Below are 26,992 nucleotides of genomic sequence, written 5' to 3' on the forward strand. Positions count from 1 at the left end.
TGAGTGGATGATTTACATAATATATAAATCTTTTAATGAAACGGACAGTTTATGTGCTAAACCAAGATATGTTCCAGCATCATCTCAGGTACACCTATGTGCAGGTATGTGTGGGTCAGAATGTCAATTTCCAAATGGTAGGTTTCCTTTAAGCAGAATTCAGATTTAGAAAGAATAGCAAAAGTAATTTAAGCCATACCCCCACACTAGTGGCCTTTCCTGGAAGACAACGTGGGAAAGCTCATCTTTCCTTTATCCTCTGCTTTCCCATGTTCTATCATAGAACACCATCATTGAAAATTCACAAATTCAGAACAAGCAATAGGGTTGTAAATAATAATAATTAAATAAAATTGTCTCTCTTATGAGCGGGGGTGATCACAAAGCACATAAGGGGCAGTTGTCATATTCACTTTAATTAAGGATTTTGCAGTGCAGGTATTTTCTTTATGTAGATGTATTTTCTTAATATTCTTTTAACGTAACAATTATTTATATAGTAAAAGTTCAGGATGGAAGTCAAGTATATAAGTGTACCTTTCAACATGCAAGTAGTGCAATCCACAGTTGCCATTGTGATGCAGAAGTTGCAATGGCTACTGGCCCCCAAGCCCACAGGCACTTTGTGTCAAGAAAAGGCGGCTACATAAATGGCTTATTTTTTAAACTACTCGAGCTACAGTTTATAACAAAAGTGTGTGTGTGTAGGTTTGTATACAAATTTATATATTATCATATAACAATGGTGGCGAACCTATGACACGGGTGCCAGAGGTGGCACTCAGAGCCCACTCAGTGGACACCCAGGCCATTGCCCTCAGCACAGAATTTGCCAGACAGGACTCATGCCTCGTCCTGCAATCCAGGCTGTGCCACTCTTAGGCCTATTTTGAATAGATATATGCTAGGACTGCAGTTGCACATAGAGTTAGATTATCATTGGTGCCTCTTCTGGGACCAGCAATTCTTCTTGTTCTAGGGGTCTTGGTTGGAATATACAATGATAAATCAATCCCCCCCCCCTTTTCTTTGAATTATATTGGTGACCTCAGGACACCAATATGTTAAAGAGCTGTGGCAGAGCAGCCAGCAATAAGTTACTGCTTAAATTGCCATTTTGGCACTTTACAATACATAAATTGGTTTTGGGTGTAGTTTGGGCACTTGGTCTCTAAAAGTTAATATAATATTGATGGGTTTACAGTACATCTTTTAAAGGGGAAAAGTCTGTTGTAAGGCCCCTTCCACACTAGCGAGTGTGATGCGATGAACTCGCATCACACTCGCAACGCAAGCTGCCGGGAACGCACGGCCCGAACGCTGCACCGCGGGAGTGAACTGACATGCTGAGTTCACTCCCGCGGTGCAGCGTTCGGGCCGTGCGTTCCCGGCAGCTTGCGTTGCGAGTGTGATGCGAGTTCATCGCATCACACTCGCTAGTGTGGAAGGGGCCTAAGTGTTTGCATATCTCATTTAAATGGGGCACAGCATTGTGGTGTGAGGGTTATTTTTTATATATGCACGGGCACTGTATGGTCAATTATGTTGTGGGGATATATATGATTATTTAAAAGTAATATATTATTAAGAAGGAATTTATATTATTAGAAGGAATATATTATTATAATATTTATATTATTTAGAAGGAATTATTTGGAACATAACATCTATACATCAGACACTATAGCATAAGAATCTCAGTGCTGCAAGAAGTTGAAGACATTCAGTCAGTAAAGTCTGGAAGTCATGATTCCACTGACTTTGTCAAATTACTATAGTAGTGATTGTAAGCCAAAATGAGGTATGGAAACTACACACCTAATTGTGTGTCATAATTACTGATGATAATTACTGATGCAAACAAAAAGAGTAAATAACTGTGGTGTAATTGAGCCCCAACACAGTTTCTGCTCTTTATGTGATTTGGAATTTTCATTTTCTAGTAGCTCTTATCTGTCTATGGGGGACATGTATCATAGTTTTGTCTCTCTGAGGTGAATTTTAGAGACATTTGGTGGCTCTTTTTTGCACCTTATGTATTATCCTGTCTTTTTACTTGTGATACATGTTCAGTTTTTCCTATCCTGGCAGGCGCAAATTTTGGCTTCTTTTTGAGACTTTTGGTTGCAAATGTCTCAAATCTACATTTACACAAGCCTTGTAAGAGGGTCATATGCAGGAGTATGGCGCTGCCATCTTGGTCACATGACCTCTTATCATGTGACTCACGGACATGACGCATACACACGCGCACTGCATCCGATATGACACTGAGCGCTACCATGGCAGCATGGCGCTCCACACCTCCTACCACTTACCAATAGAGGTATTTATAATCATTGACCTGCATACACCAGTTACCCCTGAGGAAGCCACCGTGAGTGGCGATATGCGTGGGGCTCTCCCAGCCCCTTCCCTTTTGTCTGGTTTGCCTGGTAACTATACCTATCATTTGTGCCTCATATTCTTACGCTACTACTTCATAGATATTTCTTGGTCACTTTTTTGCTTTGAAACATCTTTGCTATTTGACAGGCTCAGGGTTTGGGGCTGGGTAGGGAGGTGTTGCTTTTTGGTGGGCCGTATCATGGGCCCTAGCCTCCCCTGGGTTTTGTATAGAGGACTTTGCATCCTTTTTAAATGCTTTTATTGATTTTTGGTTTGGTGTATAATATATATGTGATATTTATTTTCAATAAAGATTGTGTACTTTGGCATAGCACATGGTCATTTTGTATCATTGTTTAGTTAGCTTTTTCATGTGCCCAGTTTTCTACCATATGTGTAGTTCCTCCTTATTGACTTATATGCAGGAATAGACACTACTGTAAATTTTGGATTTGAGTCTGTGTCCTGCATTCTTAAGCACATTAGTCACACCCCTTCCTTTGCACCTGCCCTGGACCAGGTATAGACTTGCGCCTAAAAAATAAGCAAAAAAAGTGATACATAAGTGAAAAGTTGCACGGAACAACTGGAAAATAAGAAAAACTTAAGACACTCTGCACAAGGTGCAAACCAAGGCGCACTTGAAAAACAACAATTATAGTAGCAGTGAAAAGTCTCAAAACGACAAAAGTCTTAAAACTGAGACAATTTGACTAGCAGAAATAAAGAAACATGTCCCCCTATTTCTCTGCTTTGCTGTTCTCTGGTTTGTGGGTGGAGACCTAGCTGCTCTGATTCACTGCATTCTCCTCCTAGACAAATTCAGATTTTTCACAGTAAGTAGACAGCAGAATAAGAGGAATGGGAATTATCTGAGCCAAAGAAAGAGACCATTTTCTCTGGCGTAAAAGTTACTTGTGTTAACTTATACTGTAAAATAAAAATAAACCGAGATCTTTATTTAAATTTGTTTTTCTGGGCCAAATACAGATAATTTTTTTACATTCGTATAGTAACACAACACATTTTAGCACAAATTGAGTTCCTTTCAAACAAGCAGTTTAAATGTTCCAATTATGACATGAGTCTAAAGAATGACCATCCTATAGAAGCAGCGGTGCCTTACCGCCGGGCTGCAAACCAAGAGTGGTTACTTACCAACCAGCACTCCTCTTCCTCAGCTCTGATTTCTTCACTTCCTGACATATTGGACAGAGTCTCATCTATGGGGCAGATTTACTTACCCGGTCCATTCGCGATCCAGCGGCGCATTCTCTGCGGTGGATTCGGGTCCGGCCGGGATTCACTAAGGTATTTCCTCCGACGTCCACTAGGTGGAGCTACAGCGCTGAAGTTCCCCGGAATGCACTGATCTTCACCAAGCCGGACCAAGTGAAGGTAAGCGCGAGTCCCGCGACCTTTTTTTTTTTTAAATGCGGCTGTTTTTCCAAATCCATTGGGTTTTCGTTCGGCCACGCTCCTTGATTTCCGTCACGTGCATGCCAGCGCCAATGCGCCACAATCCAATCGCGTGCGCCAAAATCCCGGGGCAATTCAAGGAAAATCGCTGCAAATCGGAAATATTCGGGTAACACGTCGGGAAAACGCGAATCGGCCCTTCGTAAATGACCCCCTATGTGTTCAGCACGCTTGCACATACCGTGATGCGGAGGTATTGTCGGCTTATTGCATTATAATGGGGAACATTTACTTACCCGGTCCCTATGTGTTCCCCGATCCAGACTGTCCGACGAGGATGAACTCTGCCGCGATTCATGAAGATTGTGCGCCCGGTATCCTGCATTTGTTGCTTCCCCGGATCATGCAATGCCCCCTTCCTCCCGATTTGTGTCGTATGAAAGCTGGAACGATTGTTCCAAATTTGTTTGGGTAATGCCATTGTGTCTGGCATGATCCAGCTTGAAGATGGGGTACTCCGGCGGACCTCAGCGGGGAAGCGACAGATGTAGGAAATCGGGCGCACATGCTACGTGAATCGCGGAAAATGTGAATCCTCGCCGGACAATGCACCTGGGGGTAAATGTGCCCCAATATGTCAGTATTCGCCTTTGAAATCCCCTGTAACCTTAGTGGTACTCAAATCAGTATTTTTTTAATTCATCCATGGCTTTTTTTTAGCTTCGGCAGTACAGTGCCATACATGAATACATCACTTTCGAAACCAATGATAGGCCATGTGGAGATTGCTCAGAAAGATAAACCAAGACAGGTATGGAGAACTGGAGTGGCGGTACTGGAGCAGGTGGGGCTGACAGATGTTTTTTTTTATTTTACTCACATGCCTTTCTTTTAGGACCTGGACAATCCCAATTAATCAAGTCTTCAGTGCCCATGTACTCTGAGTAGTTGAGTTAAACAAATAGTACATTACATATCTGTGGAATATATATTTGCTGTATCTCTTCTTGGTAGACAATCACTAGATATCATAATTTTTTAGTGAGGTCTCGAACATTTTATATCTGTACAGGATCTTCCTTACTGAATGTGCATTTTGGTGTAAAATTTCCATCAACTGGGACATTTTAAATGCATGTACATGTCCTGCCTTTTTGTGCTCTGTTTCCATGTGCCCAATGGGGAGACATAATCTACGGATTAGAGAGTCAATATAACCTACTGACTCTATTCATGCAGAGAGGAATGAGGCGGTCTTGATGCGTGCAAGGGATTACCGGCTCCTTGCTCTGATTTCAGGCTCTAGGGGTGGAGGACTATAATATAGACACGTAGCAATGAGCTTGGTCTAAGCTCAGGTGCAATGTGCTGTGTCTGCAGACTGTAGTATCAGTTTTTTCATTGCAACTAGTTAATGCCATGTTGCATGCAGAATAGCGTTTTTAAGCAGAGGAATAATTTTATTGGTCCATTAGAAATCACAAAGTAAATTTACTCAATGTGTGAACCATAAAAAAGCATTTTTGTATTAGGTCATTTTTAATCTCTCTACCTAATATGTAACCTGCTTTTTTAGAGAATATCTTTAGTGAAGGATGGAGTTTTTATATAATTGCTCACTTAGAGCGGTATTTATTATACACCGGTGCTTCTGCGCTGGTGTACAATAGACCCGCCGACCCTCCAGTGCAGCCAGATACATTAAGAGGCTTCCCCCTCTTGTGCAGCATTTTACTTCTATGCAAGGTCCTACCTGGTGTAGAAATAAGACCAACTGCCTGGCATGGAGTTGTCGGAAAGTAGTAGCGATAAGCTAATATTTGCAATCATTTGAGAGCTTCTACTACACTTTTGTGGAGTAGAAGTCCTGATAAATACCCCACTTAATGTTAAATGCTTTATGCTTCCTATACATTAGATATGAGTTATAATACCATTGCTTCATGGTTGCAACTGTTCAGCCAGGGCCGCATCTAACACTAGGTGGCAGAATGCGGATCCCTTTAAAGAGCGGCGAAATTTGCCCGTTAACGCCCGAAACGCTCACCAGCTAAATAAATCGTGCCTGTCTCTTTAAGACACAGGCGCAATTTATATGCAGAGAGAAGCATCGCCTTTCTGGCTGCTGGGGTCGCTCCATTCTAAGCAGTGACACAGGCGTCATGACGTCACGCCGCCTGTGTCATTGTGTGCGGAGACCGGACCCGCGCACCGAGGAAGCAGCTGCCTGCAGGTGAGTATGATTTTTATTATTTTTCATGTAATTTCATTAATTATATGGGGCTAATAAGGGGGGGGGATGTGGTATATATTATATGGGGCTATAATTGTTTTATACTGGGGGGGATGCTGTATATATTATATGGGACTATAATTGTTTTATACTGGGGGGTGTTGTATATATTATATGGGGCTATAATTGTTTTATACTGGGGGGTGCTGTATATATTTCATGGGGCTTTAAATGTTTTATACTGGGGGGATGCGGTATATTTTATATGGGGCTATAATTGTTTTATACTGGGGGGGGGGGGTGCTGTACATTTTATATGGGGCCAGAATCATTTATACTGGGGCAGGGGGCAGGCTGCTGTATATATTATATGGGGCCAGAATAATTTTATACTGGGGGGCTGTATATATTATATGAGGCCAGATTCTTCTTTTCCTGGGGGGGGGGTTATATATTTATATGGGGCCAGATTTCAGCTGGGGGGTATACAGTATATCACTAAACTGGGGCTTTGTATGGGATACAGTATATCACTAAGCTGGGGCTGTGTATGGGATACAGTATATTACTAAGCTGGGAGGGGGCTGTATATGGGATACAGTATATTACTAAGCTGGGGCTGTGTATGGGATACAGTATATTACTAAGCTGGGAGGGGATTGTATATTGGATACATATATTACTAAGCTGGGAAGATGTATATGGGATACAGTATATTACTAAGCTGGGGGGATGTATATGGGGTACAGTATATTACTAAGCTGGGAGGGGGCTGTATATGGGATACATATATTACTAAGCTGGGGCTGTGTATGGGATACAGTATATTACTAAGCTGGGGCTGTGTATGGGATACAGTATATTACTAAGCTGGGAGGGGGCTGTATATGGGATACATATATTACTAAGCTGGGGCTGTGTATGGGATACAGTATATTACTAAGCTGGGGATGTATATGGGATACAGTATATTACTAAGCTGGGAGGGGATTGTATATTGGATACATATATTACTAAGCTGGGGGGGTGTATATGGGGTATAGTATATTACTAAGCTGGGGCTGTGTATGGGATACAGTATATCACTAAGCTGGGAGGAGGCTGTATATGGGGTACATATATTACTAAGCTGGGGGGCTGTATATGGGGTACAGTATATTACTAAGCTGGGAGGCTGTATATGGGATACAGTGTATTACTAAGCTGGGAGATTACTAGTATATATTCATTTGGGGGTGCTATATATTTACATTGGTCAGGGGAGCACCGTATGTAAAATCATGTAGCATAATAACAGGGTGGGATATATTAGTTATAGGATACAATAGAATACTTTGCATCATGTAAACCAAATGTTAGGGGGTCTGTATTAATAAATTAGGGGTGTTGTATAATGATTGCTGGCTGTGCATACTGTAATTCCAGTAGAATATATGTGTAGTGAAGGGATGTTTTATATGTGTGGAGTGTGCGGTCAGTTGTGTTGTGAGGGGTATATTTTATTTAGGTGCGCAGTGTTGTTATCCAGGAGACTTTATACCGTAAGTGACTGTGGTATTTTTAGGGACGTCGGGAGGAGATTTGCCGCACAGAGCTGAAGATATCTGGCCGTGAATTCAGCAGTGATAGGTCATGGATTGGAGAACTCGGAATAAAGTCCTCCTGATTGTCATCTATAAGTTACCAGATGGCACTAATGACTCCCAGAACCTGTAGTCAGTCACACAGTATCAGTGATCCTGTCAGTGGGGATGTTAATTGTTAGTAAAGTTTTCAGCATTTACTTAACAGGGAGCGGACAATGGAACAGGAGTGTGTGTGGGGGGGCAGCATTTTAATATTCGCCTCAGGCAGCAAATATGCTAGAATCGGCCCTGTGTTCAACATTAGGTTCTTGGCTTCTAATCCGACAAATGACAACATCTGGATGGAGGTCTTCTGCTCTTAAGTTCTTATGCACTTTCCTGTATTTAGGCTTCTTCCTTCACTCCAGAAGAATACTGATAGACTAATTAGAATCATATAAATTGGTGTTATGATGTATGTGGCTGAATCAATGGGCAATTAGATTGTGACCTCTACTGTGCACAGAGAATGATATTATTGAAGGATCTTTGTACAGTACTGAGAAATAGTTTTCCTACATTTGAGTAATTTTATAAGAAATCTTTTGTCATAAATAAAAGAATCCTAGGTCTCTAGATATTGGACAACAACAGAACTGTAATTATCTACCAAAACCATCAAGCACTAAAAAAATAAACATTAAAAGTGAAGCAAATTGGATTATTTTAATCTTGTGATGGTGGCACCTATTAATAATAGGAAACACTACGCGTTTCGGCTCTGGTCCGGAGCCTTCGTCAGGTGAGAAGTTACATACAGGTGAGAGTCACTCCTTTACACTTATCTCACTCACAGTAGAATACACTTGAATTTCTCACGCTTTTTGTTTCCTCTCTCCTTCTGGCAATATTGGTGCACACCCGTGGATTTCCACACCTATGCACCCAACGTTAGCATTTTGTCTATAATCTACTATCGGTCAGCGCAATCCCAAAACCATCAAGTTTTGTACACTTTTTACATTATGCAGCATACCATCCAAAATTAAGGTCAAGCAGTCAACTAGTGACAGGGTTAGGATATGTGTATGGAGTAAAGATTAACCCATTTAGAGTGGTCCCTCAGAAGACATGTGGTAGTAAAAATTGCTAAAAAAAAGTTAAGTGTTGACTGTGACTGGTCCATTCATTTCCTACTAAGTACAATGAGAAAAATAGTTTGGAGATTGAGCTTGGTATTGCTGTTCATCCGTATAAGCTTAAATGGTACTGAGTAAAAAACGGCTTGATATTGATATGCAGTTTCAGAACTGCATTGGTTGAGGTAATCAAGTTTGTAAAACCGGAATACCCCTTTAATGTTCTCACTTCCAAGTTTGCAAAATATTACTGGTTAGAGTGCCCATGTTAACTCATGTCCACCATTGAAAACACATATAGTGGGGAAATCATTTGCCTATTCTCACCTGGTATAATGAATCACATTCACCTTCTAGATGGATAGGTACATTTATGGTGCTGAACTTGGCAAGACATGGCACCAGCATCCCCTATAAGGAGAAGGCCAGCAGAGGGGTTGTTGTTAATAGAGCCAGATATTATTCCCATTCTGTGATCCAAACACTTTTTTTGAATAAACATCTTTGACGTGAAAGTGAATGGAGGCCAGACTGGACATGATTGGGTATGTACATTCTCATTCCATTTATTTGGGGACCTCAGAGGGCTTATAGCCCCTTATTTTCATGATCAGATATAAGTTTAATCCGTAGGATAAGGATGGATAAAATATACCACTAACCTAAACATAGTACGGACCAAATATACCTTTTCTATAAAAGAGTATAATTTATTGACAGAGGCCTTGTTCAGCACCACCATACATATACCACACGGCAAATTATCGTTCAGGAATGCTTTACTAAACATGAAGGAACCAACTTTGCCAAGCCTCAATGCAGTGGACTATCTATAGAAATTTTTATAAGTAACTTATGGTCCGTGACTCATTTCACAACTTACAGAAACCAAATATGGTGCCAAAATCCTCTTCAGCGGTTTTATAAAGTTCATGTCTCATTTCGTGGTAGCACAAGGGGACTTACAGAAGAGCACAAGTAGGCTTGGTTATTGGTTACTTTCTTATCTTCTCCATTACAGAAACATATATGTCAGGTTGTGTAGAAAGAGTAGTTCTGGTTATCCAGAACAAATTTGTCCTTTCAACAGCACTTCATGGTTGTTAGTAACGCCTGATTTTGGGTAGCTGCTTGCTTGCGTGTATCTGAAGGAAAGCAGCTGCCTGCTTAGGATATGTGCAGCACATAATGTTGACTTCCTTAGCAGCTGTATGAAAAGAAAGCAAATGGGATAGGAGACTAGCTCCTTTACACCTGCTATTACATAGGGCATTTATGTGGCTGTTTGCTTTGTTTTATTACATTCAAAATAACACAACATCTATGTGTTAAGTACTGTACATTGTCATTCTCATACCCCATTCCACAGCTTGATCCCTAACATTATTCTATATTTTGGTTTCATCCATTGACTTCACTGCAGGAGCTATTTACAGAGTGCATACAATTGCTTTGATAAGTTTAAGTTTGGCTTGTTTCGTAAGTTGTGTTTTTTCATAATGTACCTGGGGTTAGAGTGTCAATTTTTTCATATCACACAGCCTGGTATGTAGGATCCAAAACTAGGTAAAGGCCTTATCATACTTGGATGTAGTGGTAAAGCAGAGAGCAAAACCAAACTGCTGAGACTATATTAAACCCTTTTTATACACACACCTATGAAACGGGAAGACTGAAACAAACAAATATTTTAATATGGGTTACACTGAAGATTGTTAGTGTTGATAGTACCTTATGTACTGTTCTTATTTTACATTTGTTCCCCCAGTAAAAAGAAAACATGAAGTAACCCTGGGTTCATAAAACATATGTGAAATGTATATTAATAACAGTTTAAGGGAATGTGGCAAATAAAAGGAATTTACTATACATAAAGTAAATATAAAGTATAGCAATTAAGCCACTGTCACTGGTATAAGACAAATAAAATATACTATACATAAAGTAATAAATATGTTTTATAGCGTTTAAACCACTGCCACTCATATATGACAAAGTCATGCAAAAAAGTAATGCAAGATATTTGGAGTGTGACATGAGACAGTATGAAGAGCTGTAAAAGTTGTACAATGAATAGAGAGATATTTATTTATAATACCTACTCCTTAGAATGTTGTGTATTGTGTATCTGATATTCTGTGTGTATGTTTTGTTTGTCTTACAGAAGTCTCCAGAAATCATAAAGTTTCATCCTAAGATTTTTAGACCAGTGGGATTAACCGATATCTTGAATACCCGCATCACGCTTTGAAGACAATGCACAAAGTGGAATACTTTTCTTAGAATTATTGCATTTTCAAATATTTCCACTTTGTATTCGCTTCAGGCATTCTTCAAGCTTAAACAGTCAGATACATCATGTTTATTTACATGCAGCAGTGATACATAAAATACCCTGTGTAAGTAGTATGCAGTTCTTACCTGGACAAGAAGGATAGATGGAATTCTGTCTGGCAGCATCCTGGCATTGAAAGGTTAACTCCTTCACCAAATAAGGAAACTGTGATCCAAGGGTCCAAGTCCAAGAATGCTAAAACTGTATTATGTGGCCAAGGTGCAGCCAGTCATTTTACCAAGATTGATATTTTCCCAAAAAAGTAGAGGCGAAAAAAGAATGATATTTTTTACGCAGAGGGACACATGATGTGAAGCAGTTCTAATTATAGGATGTGTCTAAATAAAGAAGCCTGTCAAAGGGTAGGTCAAGGGGTCCAGAGAAGAGTGATTATGGCATGAAGAGGAAAGGTAGGGAGGTCCACAGCTTAGAGGCAGGCAAGCCAGTGCAATTGTAAGGAGCATTAGTTGTAAGGGACAGGTGCGGACAGGAGATCAGCCGGTTATGGTCTTGGTACCTTTTCCTTCCTTTCGTTTTGCTACATTTTTCTGCAAATTCTTCCTGTATCTTGTTTTTCTCCTTAGTTTTTATCTACATTTGATCCCAAATCTCTGTGTTTCTGCTCCCTTTATCCCGTTCCTTTTCATTTGTACTTCTTTCTGCTGTGTATGTGCTCTTCTATATTTTTCCTTCTTCTGCACTATAGGTTTAGTAGTAACGATCTTCAGCAACATCAGTTCCTCTCTCCTTTCTTTCATGCATCATTCTATACCTCTGCCTTTCCTCCCCTTCTCTCTGCACTCCTTTCCCTCCTCCTCTTTTGCTGTCTCTCCCACCCTCCCTCTTCTTTTCTTCCAAGGTACGATCCCACTGTTCTTCCCTCTTCCAGCCGTCTTCTCATCCGTTGATCACAGCAGAAGCAGGTCCCTTTGGCCCATAGAAAATGTTTGGTCTAGAAGACAGAAACCATTACATAAAGTTCTAGCAGCTTTTGAATTCATTGGCTATTAATAGATTAGTGTGTTGCCATTAGTTACACTACTTTATTAAACTACTCGTAGAAGGATTACTGAGAAAATAGGGATGGGGTATTCTGTATGTCTACATAGGATGGTTATGCAGTGGATTTTCTATATTTTTGGGGCGCAAAACATGGTGTATAGCAACATCAGCAGAGTGCATCAGAACCTCATTTCTCTTGTCTCTCGGTGCGTAAAAAAGCCATGGCAGAAATTTACCTGTGGTGCAAACTTTTAATCCATCACATTTATGCCCATCAATTAATGTTGTGTATTTTCATAATTGTGTGATAAATCAACATGTATCACACATACTTTGCAGCAGAAGCATTAGGGGAGATTTATCATAAATTTCTGAGGTAAAACTGTAAACCAATCAGAGCTCAGCTTTAATTTTATAAACAGCTGTGGGAAAAAGAAAGCTGAGTCCTGATCGGGTGCCGTGGGAGATTAGAACAGTTCAGCTCTTAGAGAAATCTGATAATCTTCCCCATTGAGTATTTTGCGGGTCTTCTATACATATCATATCTGACATGAAATAAAACTTAAATCTTGCGTCAACACCACAGAGCGTTGTGTTTACTTCAGTGTCCTGCTGTATCTATATCCATTACTGAAGCAAAGTGAAGAGTGAATCCATAAAGAGTATAACAGAAAGATTGATACATGCCATTCTTTATATCTCTACCTGGTCTTGGCTCTGAAAACTGCACCAAAAGCTACCATGAAAATTGGTTGATCAGTTGTACAAGCCTTTGGCCCCTGGTCCCGTCCTAAAAATACTGCAGCCTTAACTGTATTGAAACACACTCTGCAATCAAAGTTCCTATTGTTTACAGCCAACATAAACTTCATTCCCTGGCGAGAACACAACGCGGTTGTCTTAACACCACGAAATGATTTAACATGTTGTAAACTTGTGTCTGAATGTTTGCTCTATTTCTTTTGTCACAGTAATAAATTGTACTCTTCTCTCTCATAGATGGGCATTTCTGTCCTGATATTTTTGTTCTTGTTTTTATTGTCCTTCTCTCTTGCAGTTGCTGCACTTTGGACAGAAATGTGGGCTTAATATCAATTGAGGTGACTCCCAGATACATTGTAGTGTCTCCAGTTTCCATAGCAATTAAGGGGTTAAAGGGAACTGATGGATTCAGAAGTTCCTAATTCTTGTGTCACCGTAAGTTATAGGGTCAGAAGTTCTTGTAACAAATCCTTTAGAACCCTATGGAGGCTTTTAGTTGGTTTAGTTAAGGTGCTTTACTTGGCCTTTTAGACCTTTACTATCACTGGTATGGAGAATTGGTGCCATTTAGTATGTATGTCTATGATGCACTGAATAGTAAATGTAAGCAAAATAACATAGCCTTGGAAATGTAAAGCTCTAGCTTCTGACCTACAGTGATATATTCCCAATTGGCATTATATTTCAGCCTTCTTACTTGCTGATGTGTCTACGTGCATTTTATAACATCACATTCTTCTCTCACTCCTTGAACTTACATGCGGGAAATATACATTATATTATGAACCTAGTCCATTGTATTATCCTAGTTAACCCAGTAAATCTGATTATAAACAATAGACGGTAATAGTGAGTTTATTCTAAGACTAGTCTTCACATTGCAGCAAGTTATTAGAAATGATTTGCTGCTGGTTTCTACTCCTATGTTAAAGGCAAACAGTGGTGAGGAATGGAACTTATAATTGGATTCCCTTAATATGTATCAAAGTCTCACCCTCTTGATGGCAGTAATGTCCTGTCTTATTCAGGGTAACCCCCCCCCCCCTCAGCTCACCGGCAGGTTGTCAACGAGACCTTCAGAGCCTCTGGCGTCCCTTCCAGAAATTACACAGCCAAACGTCCCCGCACTGCAGAGGCGAAGCAGTATTGTGACAGTCAGCAAAGGCAGGGACATCAGCTGTTTGCTCTTCTAACCTGGAGGTGGGGCTCCCCTCATGTGGGGGAATCCCTTCACCTCCTACAAAAGAAGCAGAGCAGCCTACCTCCTTTTTCTGTCTCCCACTTGCTTTCCAGCTGGATATGGTCCAAACTCCCCTCACCCCTCCCTGTAATTGTTCGCTTTCTGCTGCAGATCCCCTTTTCTGTAGCCATGCAATTATTTCTTCCTTTACTTATCTCTTCCCATCCTTACCTAGCTCTTTCCTTTCTGCATTCCATCTCCCTTTCTCACCCAGACCTGCATGTATCTAATTCAAGCTCCATTCTGCTCATGGTAACAAATGTTGCTTTTTGTCACTCTTTCCATATTTTTTCTTTCAGCTGTATGAAGATGTAAAATTGTTCATTATCCCTGTCTATTTCCAAACTTGTGCCGCACTACCGTGGAGTCTCTCTCTAAACTAGGCTACCTTAGAAATGCTGTCTTCTGTCATACCTGTGCCTTTCAAGGTGATATTCTGCTTTTATGTAAAGATTCGTAGGTTTATGTTTTATACTGTACATAATACACTAATATTCTAACTTTTTTCTGCCCAATTATCACTCCAGCCTCTGTAATATCTTTACCAACGGTATGTGCCTACGCCTCCAGATTGTGCAGTATTCCCACCCCCTCCTTTCCTTCTCTCTCCATGTCTATCAATCACGTTGATGCTGCTACCATAGTCACATCCTCCAACCCTTACACATATGCCAGCAGCCAGTAACTACTGTAAGACTGGAGACACAGGCAATGATTTACAGTCTCGACATAGTGGATGAGATTGAAACAAAACTCATCTACATGCTGCATAAGAAACCCTCAGCACAAAATTATTAAGTTTCAATTAGATTTTGAACCTGCAGCAAGTGATATGGGCTGAATGTAGAGAATTCATCTTTGGATATGTCATGTTTACAGTGGATGAGTCCCCATTAGGCACTCTGCAGAAAACCCCTCCCGTCTGTCTTTGGATAAAGGATTTTTTACCAACAACTTGATCATAAGTGATATAACTCTCAAAGAAATATATAAGCAACAAGAAAATACTTTATTAAGGATATTGTGCAAGATGAATACACAATAAAGACAGCTACAGGACAAGCAACAATAAGTGGTAGAATAGATGGCTAAACATAGGCCTCAGGATAGGCGAAATAGTCATACAGAATACCATAAAACATCAATGCACTGTAATGCAGGACTAAAAGCCATTGGACAAGAAGCATGCAAAACTATGACTATAACAATGAAAAAATACCATACCAAATGAAACCACACAGAGGGATGCCCCGACACGTGTTTCGCAATAGGCGCTTTATCAAGGGGAGTGCAGGAGAGAGGAACTTGTGCTTATTTAACTAACTAGAGGACAAATCACAGGGGACCAAAAATGTATAAACATGTGGATCGTATAACGTCCTAATATATGGACGTACCTAACCAGTGTAGAGTTGGCATACACGGTGCGGAGTGACGTGTCAGCCGGCATCAGGATGCCAGACCAATGCGCATGCGCGGTAACACGAAGTCTCGCGAGATCACGCACTCGCTGGAAGGTGTGTGCGCCTGCGCAGAGAGACAGGGAGAGAGTGTCGCCAGGTCAAGCGGCCTGCGCAGCACAGTTGGTTGGAGTAGCTTGTAAGGATGCATAGTGAGAGATCACGTACTCGCTGGTGAGTGTGTGCGCCTGCGCAGAGGAACAAAGTGTCGCCGGATCAAACGGTCCACGCGACACTTTAGATTGAAATAACCGATAAATATGTAAAAGTGCGTGGTGCATGTACATCACAGTCCAAGAAAAATAAAGTGCATAAGCCATTATTGCAAACATGTCCTAACAGTACAGTGATGTGGTCCTAATGATATAAAAGTGCATAGCATGAAAGGACCTGACATACATGTATATAATAAATACATATAAATAACAAACAATCCTATAAATGCGTGTACCTAGTGTAATATTATTCGTAGTGCACAGCACTAAACAGTACAATACAGTGTATACATCAAATACTGCAGAAAGTGCAGTACAAGATCAAAAAGCAGTGTTTCATGAAAATGCTAAAACATATAAGGGAATACAAAAAGTGAACACACAGTGCAGCGCAACACCCAGTGAGACACTGGTGAAAGGTGAAGAAGGGTTGGGGACAGATTGGGACTGTGGAGTACAAATGCTTGGGCCGGTAGGCTAAAAGATGGTCCTCGAGCTGGCGAAAAGAATGGTCCAAAGTTTTCTGTGAAGAGAAAATAATAAGTGAGAGACACAAATCCTAATAAACATAAAAATTAAAAACAAAATGTAAAACCCTACACTTAAAAGAGAAACCTACTAAGAAAAGCAGGAGAATGTTATAAGAACGGAGCAAAGCTCAGGTTTTCATTGAGACCTTGCAGGGTGACTGTATTCAAGAGATAAATCCATTTTGTCTTCCTTTGTGCCAACACCCTTTCACACATGCCACACAGTCACCACACGGACGACACCCCCATTTCGGCCCACGAGGTCCAAACACATTGCGACAAGACGGGCTGTTATGGGTGCTCCGAACCAAGAGATCTTTTACGTTTTTTTGATCGTCGGTAAGTAATAGATGGATTTGTTTGTATGTATTGCTGAAGGGTCTGGTCAATCCTTAATATCTGCCAGTGTTCTGTCAGAATCCCTCTCATTCTTTCCCATTGTGAGTTAAAGGTAGTAATAAATCTCACCTTATCATCTTGTTTCTTGGATTCCAATTTCGGTGCCAGAAGATCCTCTCGCTTTGTCCTTTTTGCCCACTGGTACCTGCTTTCAATAGATCGATTTGAGTAGCCCCGTTCCCGGAACCTCTGTCGTAGTTCGGTGGCCTGGCTCTCAAAATTCGTTGGAACAAAGTCTTCTTATTCTGAGGAATTGTTCAATTGGTTTGCTTTCTATGAGTTTGGGAGGATGAGAGGAGCTTGCGTGAAGTAATGTATTGCTTGATGTTTCCTTCCTAAATACGTTAGACACAACATTTCCCTCGTCATCTACGTCAAATAGAATATCCAAAAATTCAATATTCTTTCTTCCCACCTTGTATGTTAATCTGATGTTCTTCTCATTGTTGCTGCTGTATAAATTCATGCAGTTCATATTCTGATCCCTGCCACACCATGATGACATCATCAATGTACCTAGCGTATAAATGTACATTGACCACAAACTTCGAAGGGTTCGTTACAAACACCTCCCTCTCCCACAGCCCCAGGAACAGATTGGCATATGAGGGGGCACATGCTGCCCCCATAGCCGTTCCCTGGAGCTGTAGGTAGAGTAAATCCCTGAAAAGAAAACAAGTTATGTGTGAGTGCAAACTCCAGTAATGATACCAAAAGGGCCAAAATATCTGGATCTATGTTGGAGGTTTCTAGGAAAAACCTAGTTGCTGCTATACCATCAGTATGTCGGATGGACGTGTATAAGGATTCGACATCACCCGTAACAATAACCATATCTGGGTCCAGGTGTATACCTTCAAATTTCCTTCAAATGCCTTAAGGAAATTTGAAGGTATACACCTGGACCCAGATATGAAGGGGACCAATGGGGGACGTCAGGAAGGTGAGTACAGTATTAATTGTTTTATAGATTTGAGTATAAGCCGAGTTAGGGTTTTCAGCAAAAATTTTGTGCTGAAAAACTTGGCTTACACTTGAGTATATATGGGACCTTGAAACATACCGTATCTTTAAGGCACAGGTTTGCAACCTACTAGACAACACTTTTGGTGCCAAATCTAGAACCTCTTGCCATAGAGCATCAGAAATTCTCCACTCCGGGCTCCCATTTTGATTGCACCACAAGAGAAAATTTCTTAAGATAGGCAGCTCTTAAAAAAAGAGTAATTGACCAAAAACATCCCCGTGGTATCATCCATATCATATCTATCACAAAATTATGCAGGGCCTTTTTGGGAACATTCTTATTGAGTCTGGGCATGTTGTGGAAGGATGTATGTTTTGCTTAATTCAATCAGTGAGAATGGGACCCTCACTCTTGTAACCTGCAAGGATCCATTCTCGTGATTCTCATCTCAGAAGTTGGACTCCTACCAATCAGATTGTCTGTGGATAGGAGATAACAATCGAAGTTGGTAGAACCCCACAACCCCACAACCACCCCTTGTGGAGCAAGGAGTCATTGGGGCTTATTTACTAAGGGTCGCAGATCGCACTTTTGTCGGACCGTTTTTGGGATTTGCGCAGCTTTGACAGGTATTTAACAGGGCTTTGCGCTGGGATTTTGTTGCACGCAATAGGATTGTGGCGCGGCTGCGCTGGCTTTCATGCGCAGAAACCAAGGGGCGTGCCTTTGGACGATCCGACTGATTCGGACTGAGTGCGGGATTTAAGTTTCAAGACAATGCACTTACATACACCAGGAAGAAGAAGGTGAACCCTGACTGACCGCAGTGGGGGAAGTGACACATGCAGGATATTGGGCGCACGATCTTAGTGAACTTGCGGTGAACTCTGCGGACCGGGTAAGTAAATGTGCCCCATTGTGTGAAGTACATATTATCGTATTATTAGATTTTGTGGTTTGGCATACCTCCTATTCTTACAAATACACCTGCAAATGCAATACTGAGGACGCCATTCGGTTATTGGCAGGCTAAGTTTTTATATGGTGGATATTTTTCATAGCTGTTAAGGGAAAACATTCATGGCCTAGAAGGCAGCGTTCTTATATGTGAAAGAATAAAGGCAGCTGTTGTTTCTATTTTTGCCTATTATTGTAACGTTGTCGTATTGTCATATGTGTCAGTGTGAACAGATTTTACTGGATGAGACATTTGTTTTTTCTGCAATCAAAATCATTATCTCCACCATCCACTAGCATTACTGTACATTCATGTGACAGTCGTCTTTAGCACCAAAATTGAACCATTCTAATGGCACAGTTACCTTTATGACACAGTTGCCTGACCTGAGTGTACACAATGCTCTGCCTTTAGCAGTGCAATTTCTACAATAATGAATCAATATTGCTTTCAGTGTGAGGGAGCCGTGAGAGGCATGTGGTTTTCCTTTTGGACCTTTGATATGGTCTCACAGGTTGTGCTGGCTGCAAACATAACCATGCCTAAATGTATTTGCTGTAAATACCTTTTCTTTGATCCTTAGTTTTCACAAGGAAGCTCAAAGCAAGATCTAAATACAGAGATCACACAATGTTTTGTTTCAGGCAATACCCTTGCAGCATTTTTGGGATTTTTTTTTTATCAGAAGAGTATAAGATTTGTATTAATGAAATAAATACTTTACAAGTATAAGTCAACCCAATTAAAACATGTCCAGCAGCCTTCCCTCATCAATAAAATGTCCAGCAACCTCATGATAATGTACACAGCAACCTCCCTTCACTAATGAAATGTCCAGCAGCCTCCCCTTGTAAATAAAATGTCTAGCAGCCTCCCCTCATTAAAAAAATGTCTAGTCAAGCCCCCTCATTCATAATATGTCCAGCAGATCCACCTTATTAATGATATGTCCAAAGGAGCCACCCAATGAATAAAATGTCCAACAGAGCCCACTTAAAAAATTAATTTAATACTTACCCATCTCTCTGGTTCCCAGTAGCACATACAGAGGCACGCATGTGCACTGTGCCCGCCCTATCACGCTCTATGGCATCACAAGGTGGCGACACTGCCTGTGTGCACAGGAAAATCACATAGACATGCCTTTGCTCACGCTGCCCAGGCCCGGCTCCAGCACCCGGCATACCTGGGCAAGTGCCGGGGCCCAGAGAGCTGCCGGGGGCCCACACACGCTGTGCACATCTTCAATCTTTACTTCCTGTGATAGAGTTGTGTCCTGCACTGTTCCTCCCCCACTCAGACAAGACACAGCAGAGGCTGCAGAGCTGCCTGTGTGGTGCAGCACTTTATGGGTTAAACCCTCCCCCATCAGTAAAGCTGAAATCCGGGAGTTTAGAAATCGGGACGAAGAGGAGGAGGAGGAGAAGCCTGAAGACTCCTCTGTGATGCCAGGGCTGCTGCAGACACCACAGGGTGTGATGGTATGTGACATGTATGGATGTGTATATAGTGAGTGTATGATATGTGTGATGATATGTTTGCAAGCATGTGTATCTGTATCTGTTTGCATGTATCTGTCTGTCAGTGTGTGTGTGTGTTTGCCTCCATGCTTGGCTATCTTTATGCTTGTACCTGTAGCTGTATGCATGGATCTGTCTGCCTGTATATATGTCTTGCTGCATGTGTGGATGTGTGAATGATATTAATCATCTCAAATGTACATGAGAAGCAGAGAGGGTTCTGTGTAAGCAGTGATGTGTATTATGAGGTTCCGCAGCAGCTCAGGTGTGTATTATGAGGTTCTGCAGCAGCTCACATGTGTATTTTGAGGTTCCGCAGCAGTTCAGGCGTGTATTATGAGGTTCCCCAGCAGCTGAGGTGTGTATTATGAGGTTCCGCAGCAGTTGAGATGTGTATTATGAGGTTCCACAGAAGCTGAGGTGTGTATTATGAGGTTCCGCAGCAGCTGAGGTGTGTATTATGAGGTTCTGCAGCAGCAGTGATGTGTATTATGAGGTTCTGCAGCAGCTGAGGTGTGTATTATGAGGTTCTGCAGCGTCTGAGGTGTGTATTATGAGGTTCTGCAGCGGCTGAGGTGTGTATTATGAGGTTCTGCAGCAGCTGAGGTGTTTATTATGAGGTTCTGCAGCAGCAGGGATGTGTATTATGAGATTGTGCAGCAGCTAAGGTGTGTATTATGAGGTTCTGCAGCAGCTGAGTTGAAGTTTCAGTTTTATTACTTGGCAGAGTGGAGGGGCACACATTTTTAGGTTTGCCCTGTTGGCTAAATGACCTCAAAACTGCCCTGACCGTGACACGGGTGTTTGGGATGATAAACTGGGGAATATTTCAGGGAACAGGAGACAGTTTTTTAGTTTTTGAATTTTAATGCCACCATTAAAGTTTTTACTTTCTGCATTCAAAAAGCCCTTTCCTTTTTCCATTTACAGAGCCAGTTGAGGGCTTGTTACCTGAGAAATTGCCCCTCTTTACAGAAATGGTCACAGCAGAGCCCCCCTTTGAGGAAATGGCCACAGCAGAGGCGAAGAGGGAGGTAAGTACACAGTTTTTTTAACCTAAATCTTTAGATAGGGCCTGGCTATGGACGGACGTGGGCCCCTGGGAAGCCAAAGGCCATATCACCAATATGATATGAAGACATAGTTTTGCCCTCATACAAATCCCTGGTCAGACCACACATGGAATATTGTGTAGAGTTTTGGTATTAAAAGGACATATTAGAACTGGAACGGGTGCAGAGGAGAGCAACCAAGATTATTAGGGGAATGGGGGGACTAGAATACAATGACAGATTACAAAATTTGGAATTATTCAGTTTAGAAAAAAAAACGACTGAGGGGAGACCTCATTTCAATGAAGTCAGTACAAGGATCTCTCCAAAGATCTTTTTATACCTAGGCCTGTGACCAGGACAAGGGGGCATCTTCTTCACCTAGAGGAGAGGCGATTCTACCATCAACACAGACAAAGGTTCTTTACTGTAAGAGCAGTGAGACTATGGAACTCTCTGCCGCAGGAGGTTGTTATGGTGGACTCTATGTACATGTTCAAGAGAGGCCTGGATGACTTTCTGGAGAGAAAAAATATCACAGGTTATGGGGATAAAACATTTATTTAATTCTTAAAGGTTGGACTTGATGGACTTGCGTCTTTTTCCGGCCTTATATACCATGATACTATGATACTATGAAGATCCAGCATTGACTGGGATTCTGGGAAGAATCCAAATGCAGCAGAATTGACAAAAAATGTTTCTGCATCACCATATTCTGACGTGTGTAACTTTTTAAAAACTTTTTTGGTATATGGAGCTGTGTAAGTTGCTATTTTTTGTAGAGCAAACTGACGAGTTTATAGATACTATTTTATGACCTGTACAATCTTTTTGAGTTTTTGAAAAACATTTTCTATAGGTGGCCAAATGGAGAAAATGTGGTGATTTGGATGTTTATTTACAGTACATATGCATTCTGGAGGAAAGGAGGAGCACTGCTAGAAAGCACACTTGCTATATGCAATTTAGAAAACACATTGGGGGTCATTTACTAAGGGCCCGATTCGCGTTTTCCCGACGTGTTACCCGAATATTTCCGATTTGCGCCGATTGTACCTGAATTGCCCCGGGATTGTGGCGCACGCGATCGGATTGTGGCGCATCGGCACCGGCATGCGCGCGACGGAAATCGGGGGGGCGTGGCCGAACGAAAACCCGACGTATTCGGAAAAACCGGCGCATTTAAAAACCGAAAAAGTGTCGCTTGGGGAGCGCTTACCTTCACCTGGTCCGAGGTGGTGCATTCCGGCGCGATGAGATGACTTTCAGCGCAGCAGCGCCACCTGGTGGACGGCGGAGGAACTACCTTCTTAAATCCCGGCCGGACCCGAATCCAGAGCAGAGAACGCGCCGCTGGATCGCGAATGGCCCGGGTAAGTAAATTTGCCCCATTAAATGCTGGAAGATGAGATTTTTTATCTTTAATATGACACTACAACATGCAGACATGGGGCACTTGAAGTGATGCTCCCCCTTTAGCTTTTAAATTTGACTCTTCTCTGTTCATTTTCACATTACTATGATATCAAGTTTTACAGGTAAATGCACAAGATTTCACATAAAAGAAGGTACTAGATAGGGAGTTTCATATTCTACCTGAGGGTACTTGCAGTTTAATGGAATGGAGTCCCTTTAAGTGCTGGTACTAATTATACTGAAACACCAGTGCCCATATTTTTCTGTTTCTGGATGAAGGGTCATGATCTCATAACTATAATGTATAGTAGTAGTGGTGGAGCATCTCATATTATTTGCTCAGGATGGGGGAATTTATCATGCCTTGTACGCTATGCCATGAAAACTTGCAATTCCTGGTGCAGGCTTTAGTATAATTTTGCATCAGGCAGGACCCGATGGAAATTTTTTCCGCATGTGCCAGTCTTTAAGTAAGGGGGAACATCATGACTGGTACACATTCTCCCCAATGTGCAGTTTTAATGTGATTTCTGTAAGAACAATCCTGGCAAAACCAATATTTTCAGTTAAAACTAATTTGCCGCAGTCAAGTAGAGGTTTTACCTTCTTCTCCAGACTTTGCCATGCTTTCTGGTAACCATGGGATACCATATAGAACAGCTAGAGATGAAAGGAGGCTTGGAGAGGAGTGCAAGAAAATAGGAGTGACTGGAGTGACTCATCACATGCTTTAGGTTGTCAAATTACAAACATGCGGTCTTCATTCATGTGAAAGGCCTTCGGACCTGGAGCATGTGACTCATCACATAGCATCATAGTTTATACAGTTGAAAAAAGACATATGTCCATCAAGTTCAACCAAGGAAGGGAAGGAATTGGATGAGGAAGTGATTAAGGGGAAACAATTCTATATAACAGGGGTCGGGAACCTATGGCTCGCGAGCCAGATGTGGCTCTTTTGATGGCCGCATCTGGCTCGCAGCCAAGGCCGCATCCAGAACTTGGATTTTTTAAAAAGCCTCGCATCCCCCCTCCCTCCCGCGCTGCAGACATTACATTACTGCAGCTGATGGCCCGATGAATGGTCATGTGACCGGAGCCCAGTAATTGTGTACATACCAATGACGCTCCGGTCACATGACCAAACACTAAGTCTGCCGGGACCTCGTGCTGCTGGAGCTGTGCCTGACCCCCTCCTGCAGGAGCCGACTGTGTGAGGAGGGGGGAGGGGCTGCAGCTCATGTCTGCCGGGATCCAGCACAGAGAGCAGACACTGAGCTTCCTGTGCAGCCTCTGTACAGACCCCTGCACTGATATCCTGGGGGATCTCCACCACAGGCTGTAAGTGTATAAAAGTAACTGTTAGTGGGTGATATGTATTGTACTGTATGTATTGTACTGTATGTATGTATGTGTGTGTGTGTGTGCAGTATCAGTGTGTCATATGTATTGTACTGTATGTATTGTACTGTATGTGCAACACCCTCGCCGATGCAATGGCGAAGGAGTGCTTGCGAATAAGCCCCACAGCATGTCATCACATCACACAGGGGATTTTTTGATGTGTTACATCCATTATATAGTCCTGTCTATGCTATGTATCTATTGGGTCTCTCCCTCCTGTTCCCTACCATTTACCTTGCCTTGCCATTTCCCACCCTACCTCTCCTCCTTTCTCATGCTTTTTCCATCTTACCCTGAGTGTATAGCCAATCTAAGTTTAGTGCTTCTGAGCATGTGTTTGGAATAATGTTGCACAATTTAAGCCGCCACGTGTGCGGCTCTGTTTTTAACTATGTATCATGCTCTGCTACTTTGTATTTTTTACATATTTGTATTTTGCTCGTATTTGTACCCATGATACTGTGCACTTCCCTGTGTGTGTCTCGTTGCCAGGACGACGCGTGCTCGGGGCGGGTATATTACCTGTGTCCCGAGATCTCGCGATGTCCGAGGCTTGAGAAAGCGCTTCCTAGCGCGAAACGGCCCGTCGCCTTCCGTGGCGTGCATCACCCCTGTCCTGATTCCTTCCCGAATAAAAGTTTCCACTGCTTGAGATCGGTGAGTGCCATCTTTTCTTATCTCCTCTGGATGTTGATATTGTTCCTTCCGTGAAGCCTGGATGTGCACCCCGCAGCAGGATTCTCCTTGCCGGTCCCGACGTGTGGCTGTGTCTGTCGGACGTGGACTGCGGCTCTATAACTGTGTTTAGGTGGTGCCAGTCATTCTACTCTCTATTGACTACATCACACAGGGGACATTGCAGTGGTTAATCCTGCCTGGCAAGGCAGAAGTTAATCTGTGTATGATGTAAGAGTCTATTATCCAATGATCTGTGTTACATCCTGTCCTCTGTAAGCTGAGATGTGATTGGAGGAGCAGCCACCACCTGACCAGAGGAGTTACAAAACCCCTGGCCAGGAATGTTCTAGAGAGCAGTCTCTCCCAGGAGGGAGAAGAGACCAGTTCCAGTCAGACCCTCTGGGTCTGCAGGGCACAAGATCAGAACAGCTAGAGACTAGTTTAGCCTAGCTCAGATGAGAAGAAGCAGACTGGGTTACCCCAGTCCAGACTCTATTCAGCCAGCATACCAGATAAGAGCAGGAAGAGCCTAGCCCCTGCCTCTGAAGAGTGGAGCTAATAGATTAGAGTTAGTGAGGAAAGGGGTATCATCCTACCTTCCAGGGTGATACCTGAAGCACTCCAGGACAAGCTGAAGCTTCCTATTAGGACACAGCTACCTCCCAGCCTGCCCTCTGCATCCAGGCTGCCGATCTACCTCCTGTGGCTTCCTCCAAAAGCATTTCAGCACCCCATCACTCTGTTAAAGGCACGTTGCTGAAGTTCCTGTCGGTTCCAATAAAGAACTGTAAGTTGTTTTTGTTCAACCTCTGCCTCCGTCTGGTCCCTGCTACTACGGCTGCCATCATCACAGGCACCCTGTCCACCACACAGAGACTCATACTCTAGACACCAAAGGGTTGCCCCAGGGAGATCCGCCATAGCAGCCTCTCCCTCATCATTTCTTGCCAACACCACCCTGCTGGAGACCTACCAGGCTGTAGGACAGCCCTCCGGTTCCCCATACCAAGCACCGTGACACAAGCGTGCTTATGCCGCAACCGCCAGCCACTCAGGTACTGTGGGCCCCGGCTGACTCCAGGCCCCGAGAAAAGGCTAGGCCCCGGTGGGGGATGTTGCATATGTCTGTATGTGTGTGTGTGTGTGTGCAGTATCAGTGTGTCATATGTATTGTACTGTATGTATGTATGTGTGTGTGTGTGTGTGTGTGTGTGTGTGCAGTATCAGTGTGTCATATGTATTGTACTGTATGTATGTTTGTGTGTGTGCAGTATCAGTGTGTCATATGTATTGTACTGTATGTATGTATGTATGTGTGTGTGTGTGTGCAGTATCAGTGTGTCATATGTATTGTACTGTATGTATGTATGTGTGTGTGTGTGTGTGTGTGTGTGCAGTATCAGTGTGTCATATGTATTGTACTGTATGTATGTTTGTGTGTGTGCAGTATCAGTGTGTCATATGTATTGTACTGTATGTATGTATGTATGTGTGTGTGTGTGTGTGTGCAGTATCAGTGTGTCATATGTATTGTACTGTATGCATGTTTGTGTGTGTGCAGTATCAGTGTGTCATATGTATTGTACTGTTTGTATGTTTGTGTGTGCAGTATCAGTGGGTCATATGTATTGTACTGTATGTATGTATGTTTGTGTGTGCCGTATCAGTGGGTCATATGTATTGTACTGTATGTATGTATGTTTGTGTGTGCAGTATCAGTGGGTCATATGTATTGTACTGTATGCATGTATGTTTGTGTGTGCAGTACCAGTGGGTCATATGTATTGTACTGTATGCATGTATGTTTGTGTGTGCAGTACCAGTGGGTCATATGTATTGTACTGTATGTATGTATGTATGTATGTATGTATGTATGTATGTATGTTTGTGTGTGCAGTATCAGTGGGTCATATGTATTGTACTGTATGTATGTTTGTGTGTGCAGTATCAGTGGGTCATATGTATTGTACTGTATGTATGTGTTTGTGTGTGCAGTATCAGTGGGTCATATGTATTGTACTGTATGTAAGTATGTTTGTGTGTGCAGTATCAGTGGGTCATATGTATTGTACTGTATGTATGTATGTATGTTTGTGCAGTATCAGTGGGTCATATGTATTGTACTGTATGTATGTTTGTGTGTGCAGTATCAGTGTGTCATATGTATTGTACTGTATGTATGTATGTTTGTGTGTGCAGTATCAGTGTGTCATGTGTATTGTACTGTGTGTGTGTGTGCAATATTAGGCAACATGCACATTAACATGGGGGCATTTTGCAGGCCACAAACAATGGGCTTTGTCCCAT

General features: G+C 42.1%; 1 protein-coding gene across 1 annotated transcript in view; it reads right to left on the bottom strand.

Annotated features, from left to right (window-relative positions):
• Positions 1-14,058, bottom strand: part of LOC140064333 (corticotropin-releasing factor receptor 1) — a 125,063-nt gene extending 111,005 nt beyond the window's left edge. The window contains exons 1-2 of the mRNA XM_072111110.1: positions 13,898-14,058; positions 11,166-12,031 (exon numbers count right to left, since the gene is read on the bottom strand). Coding sequence (XP_071967211.1) covers positions 11,166-11,204 — 39 coding nt within the window. The 5' untranslated portion in view covers positions 11,205-12,031; positions 13,898-14,058. The remainder of the gene's footprint in view (positions 1-11,165; positions 12,032-13,897) is intronic.
• Positions 14,059-26,992: the final 12,934 nt, after the last annotated feature.

Source organism: Engystomops pustulosus, chromosome 6 (genome assembly GCF_040894005.1).
Source record: "Engystomops pustulosus chromosome 6, aEngPut4.maternal, whole genome shotgun sequence".
Lineage (NCBI taxonomy): Eukaryota > Metazoa > Chordata > Amphibia > Anura > Leptodactylidae > Engystomops > Engystomops pustulosus.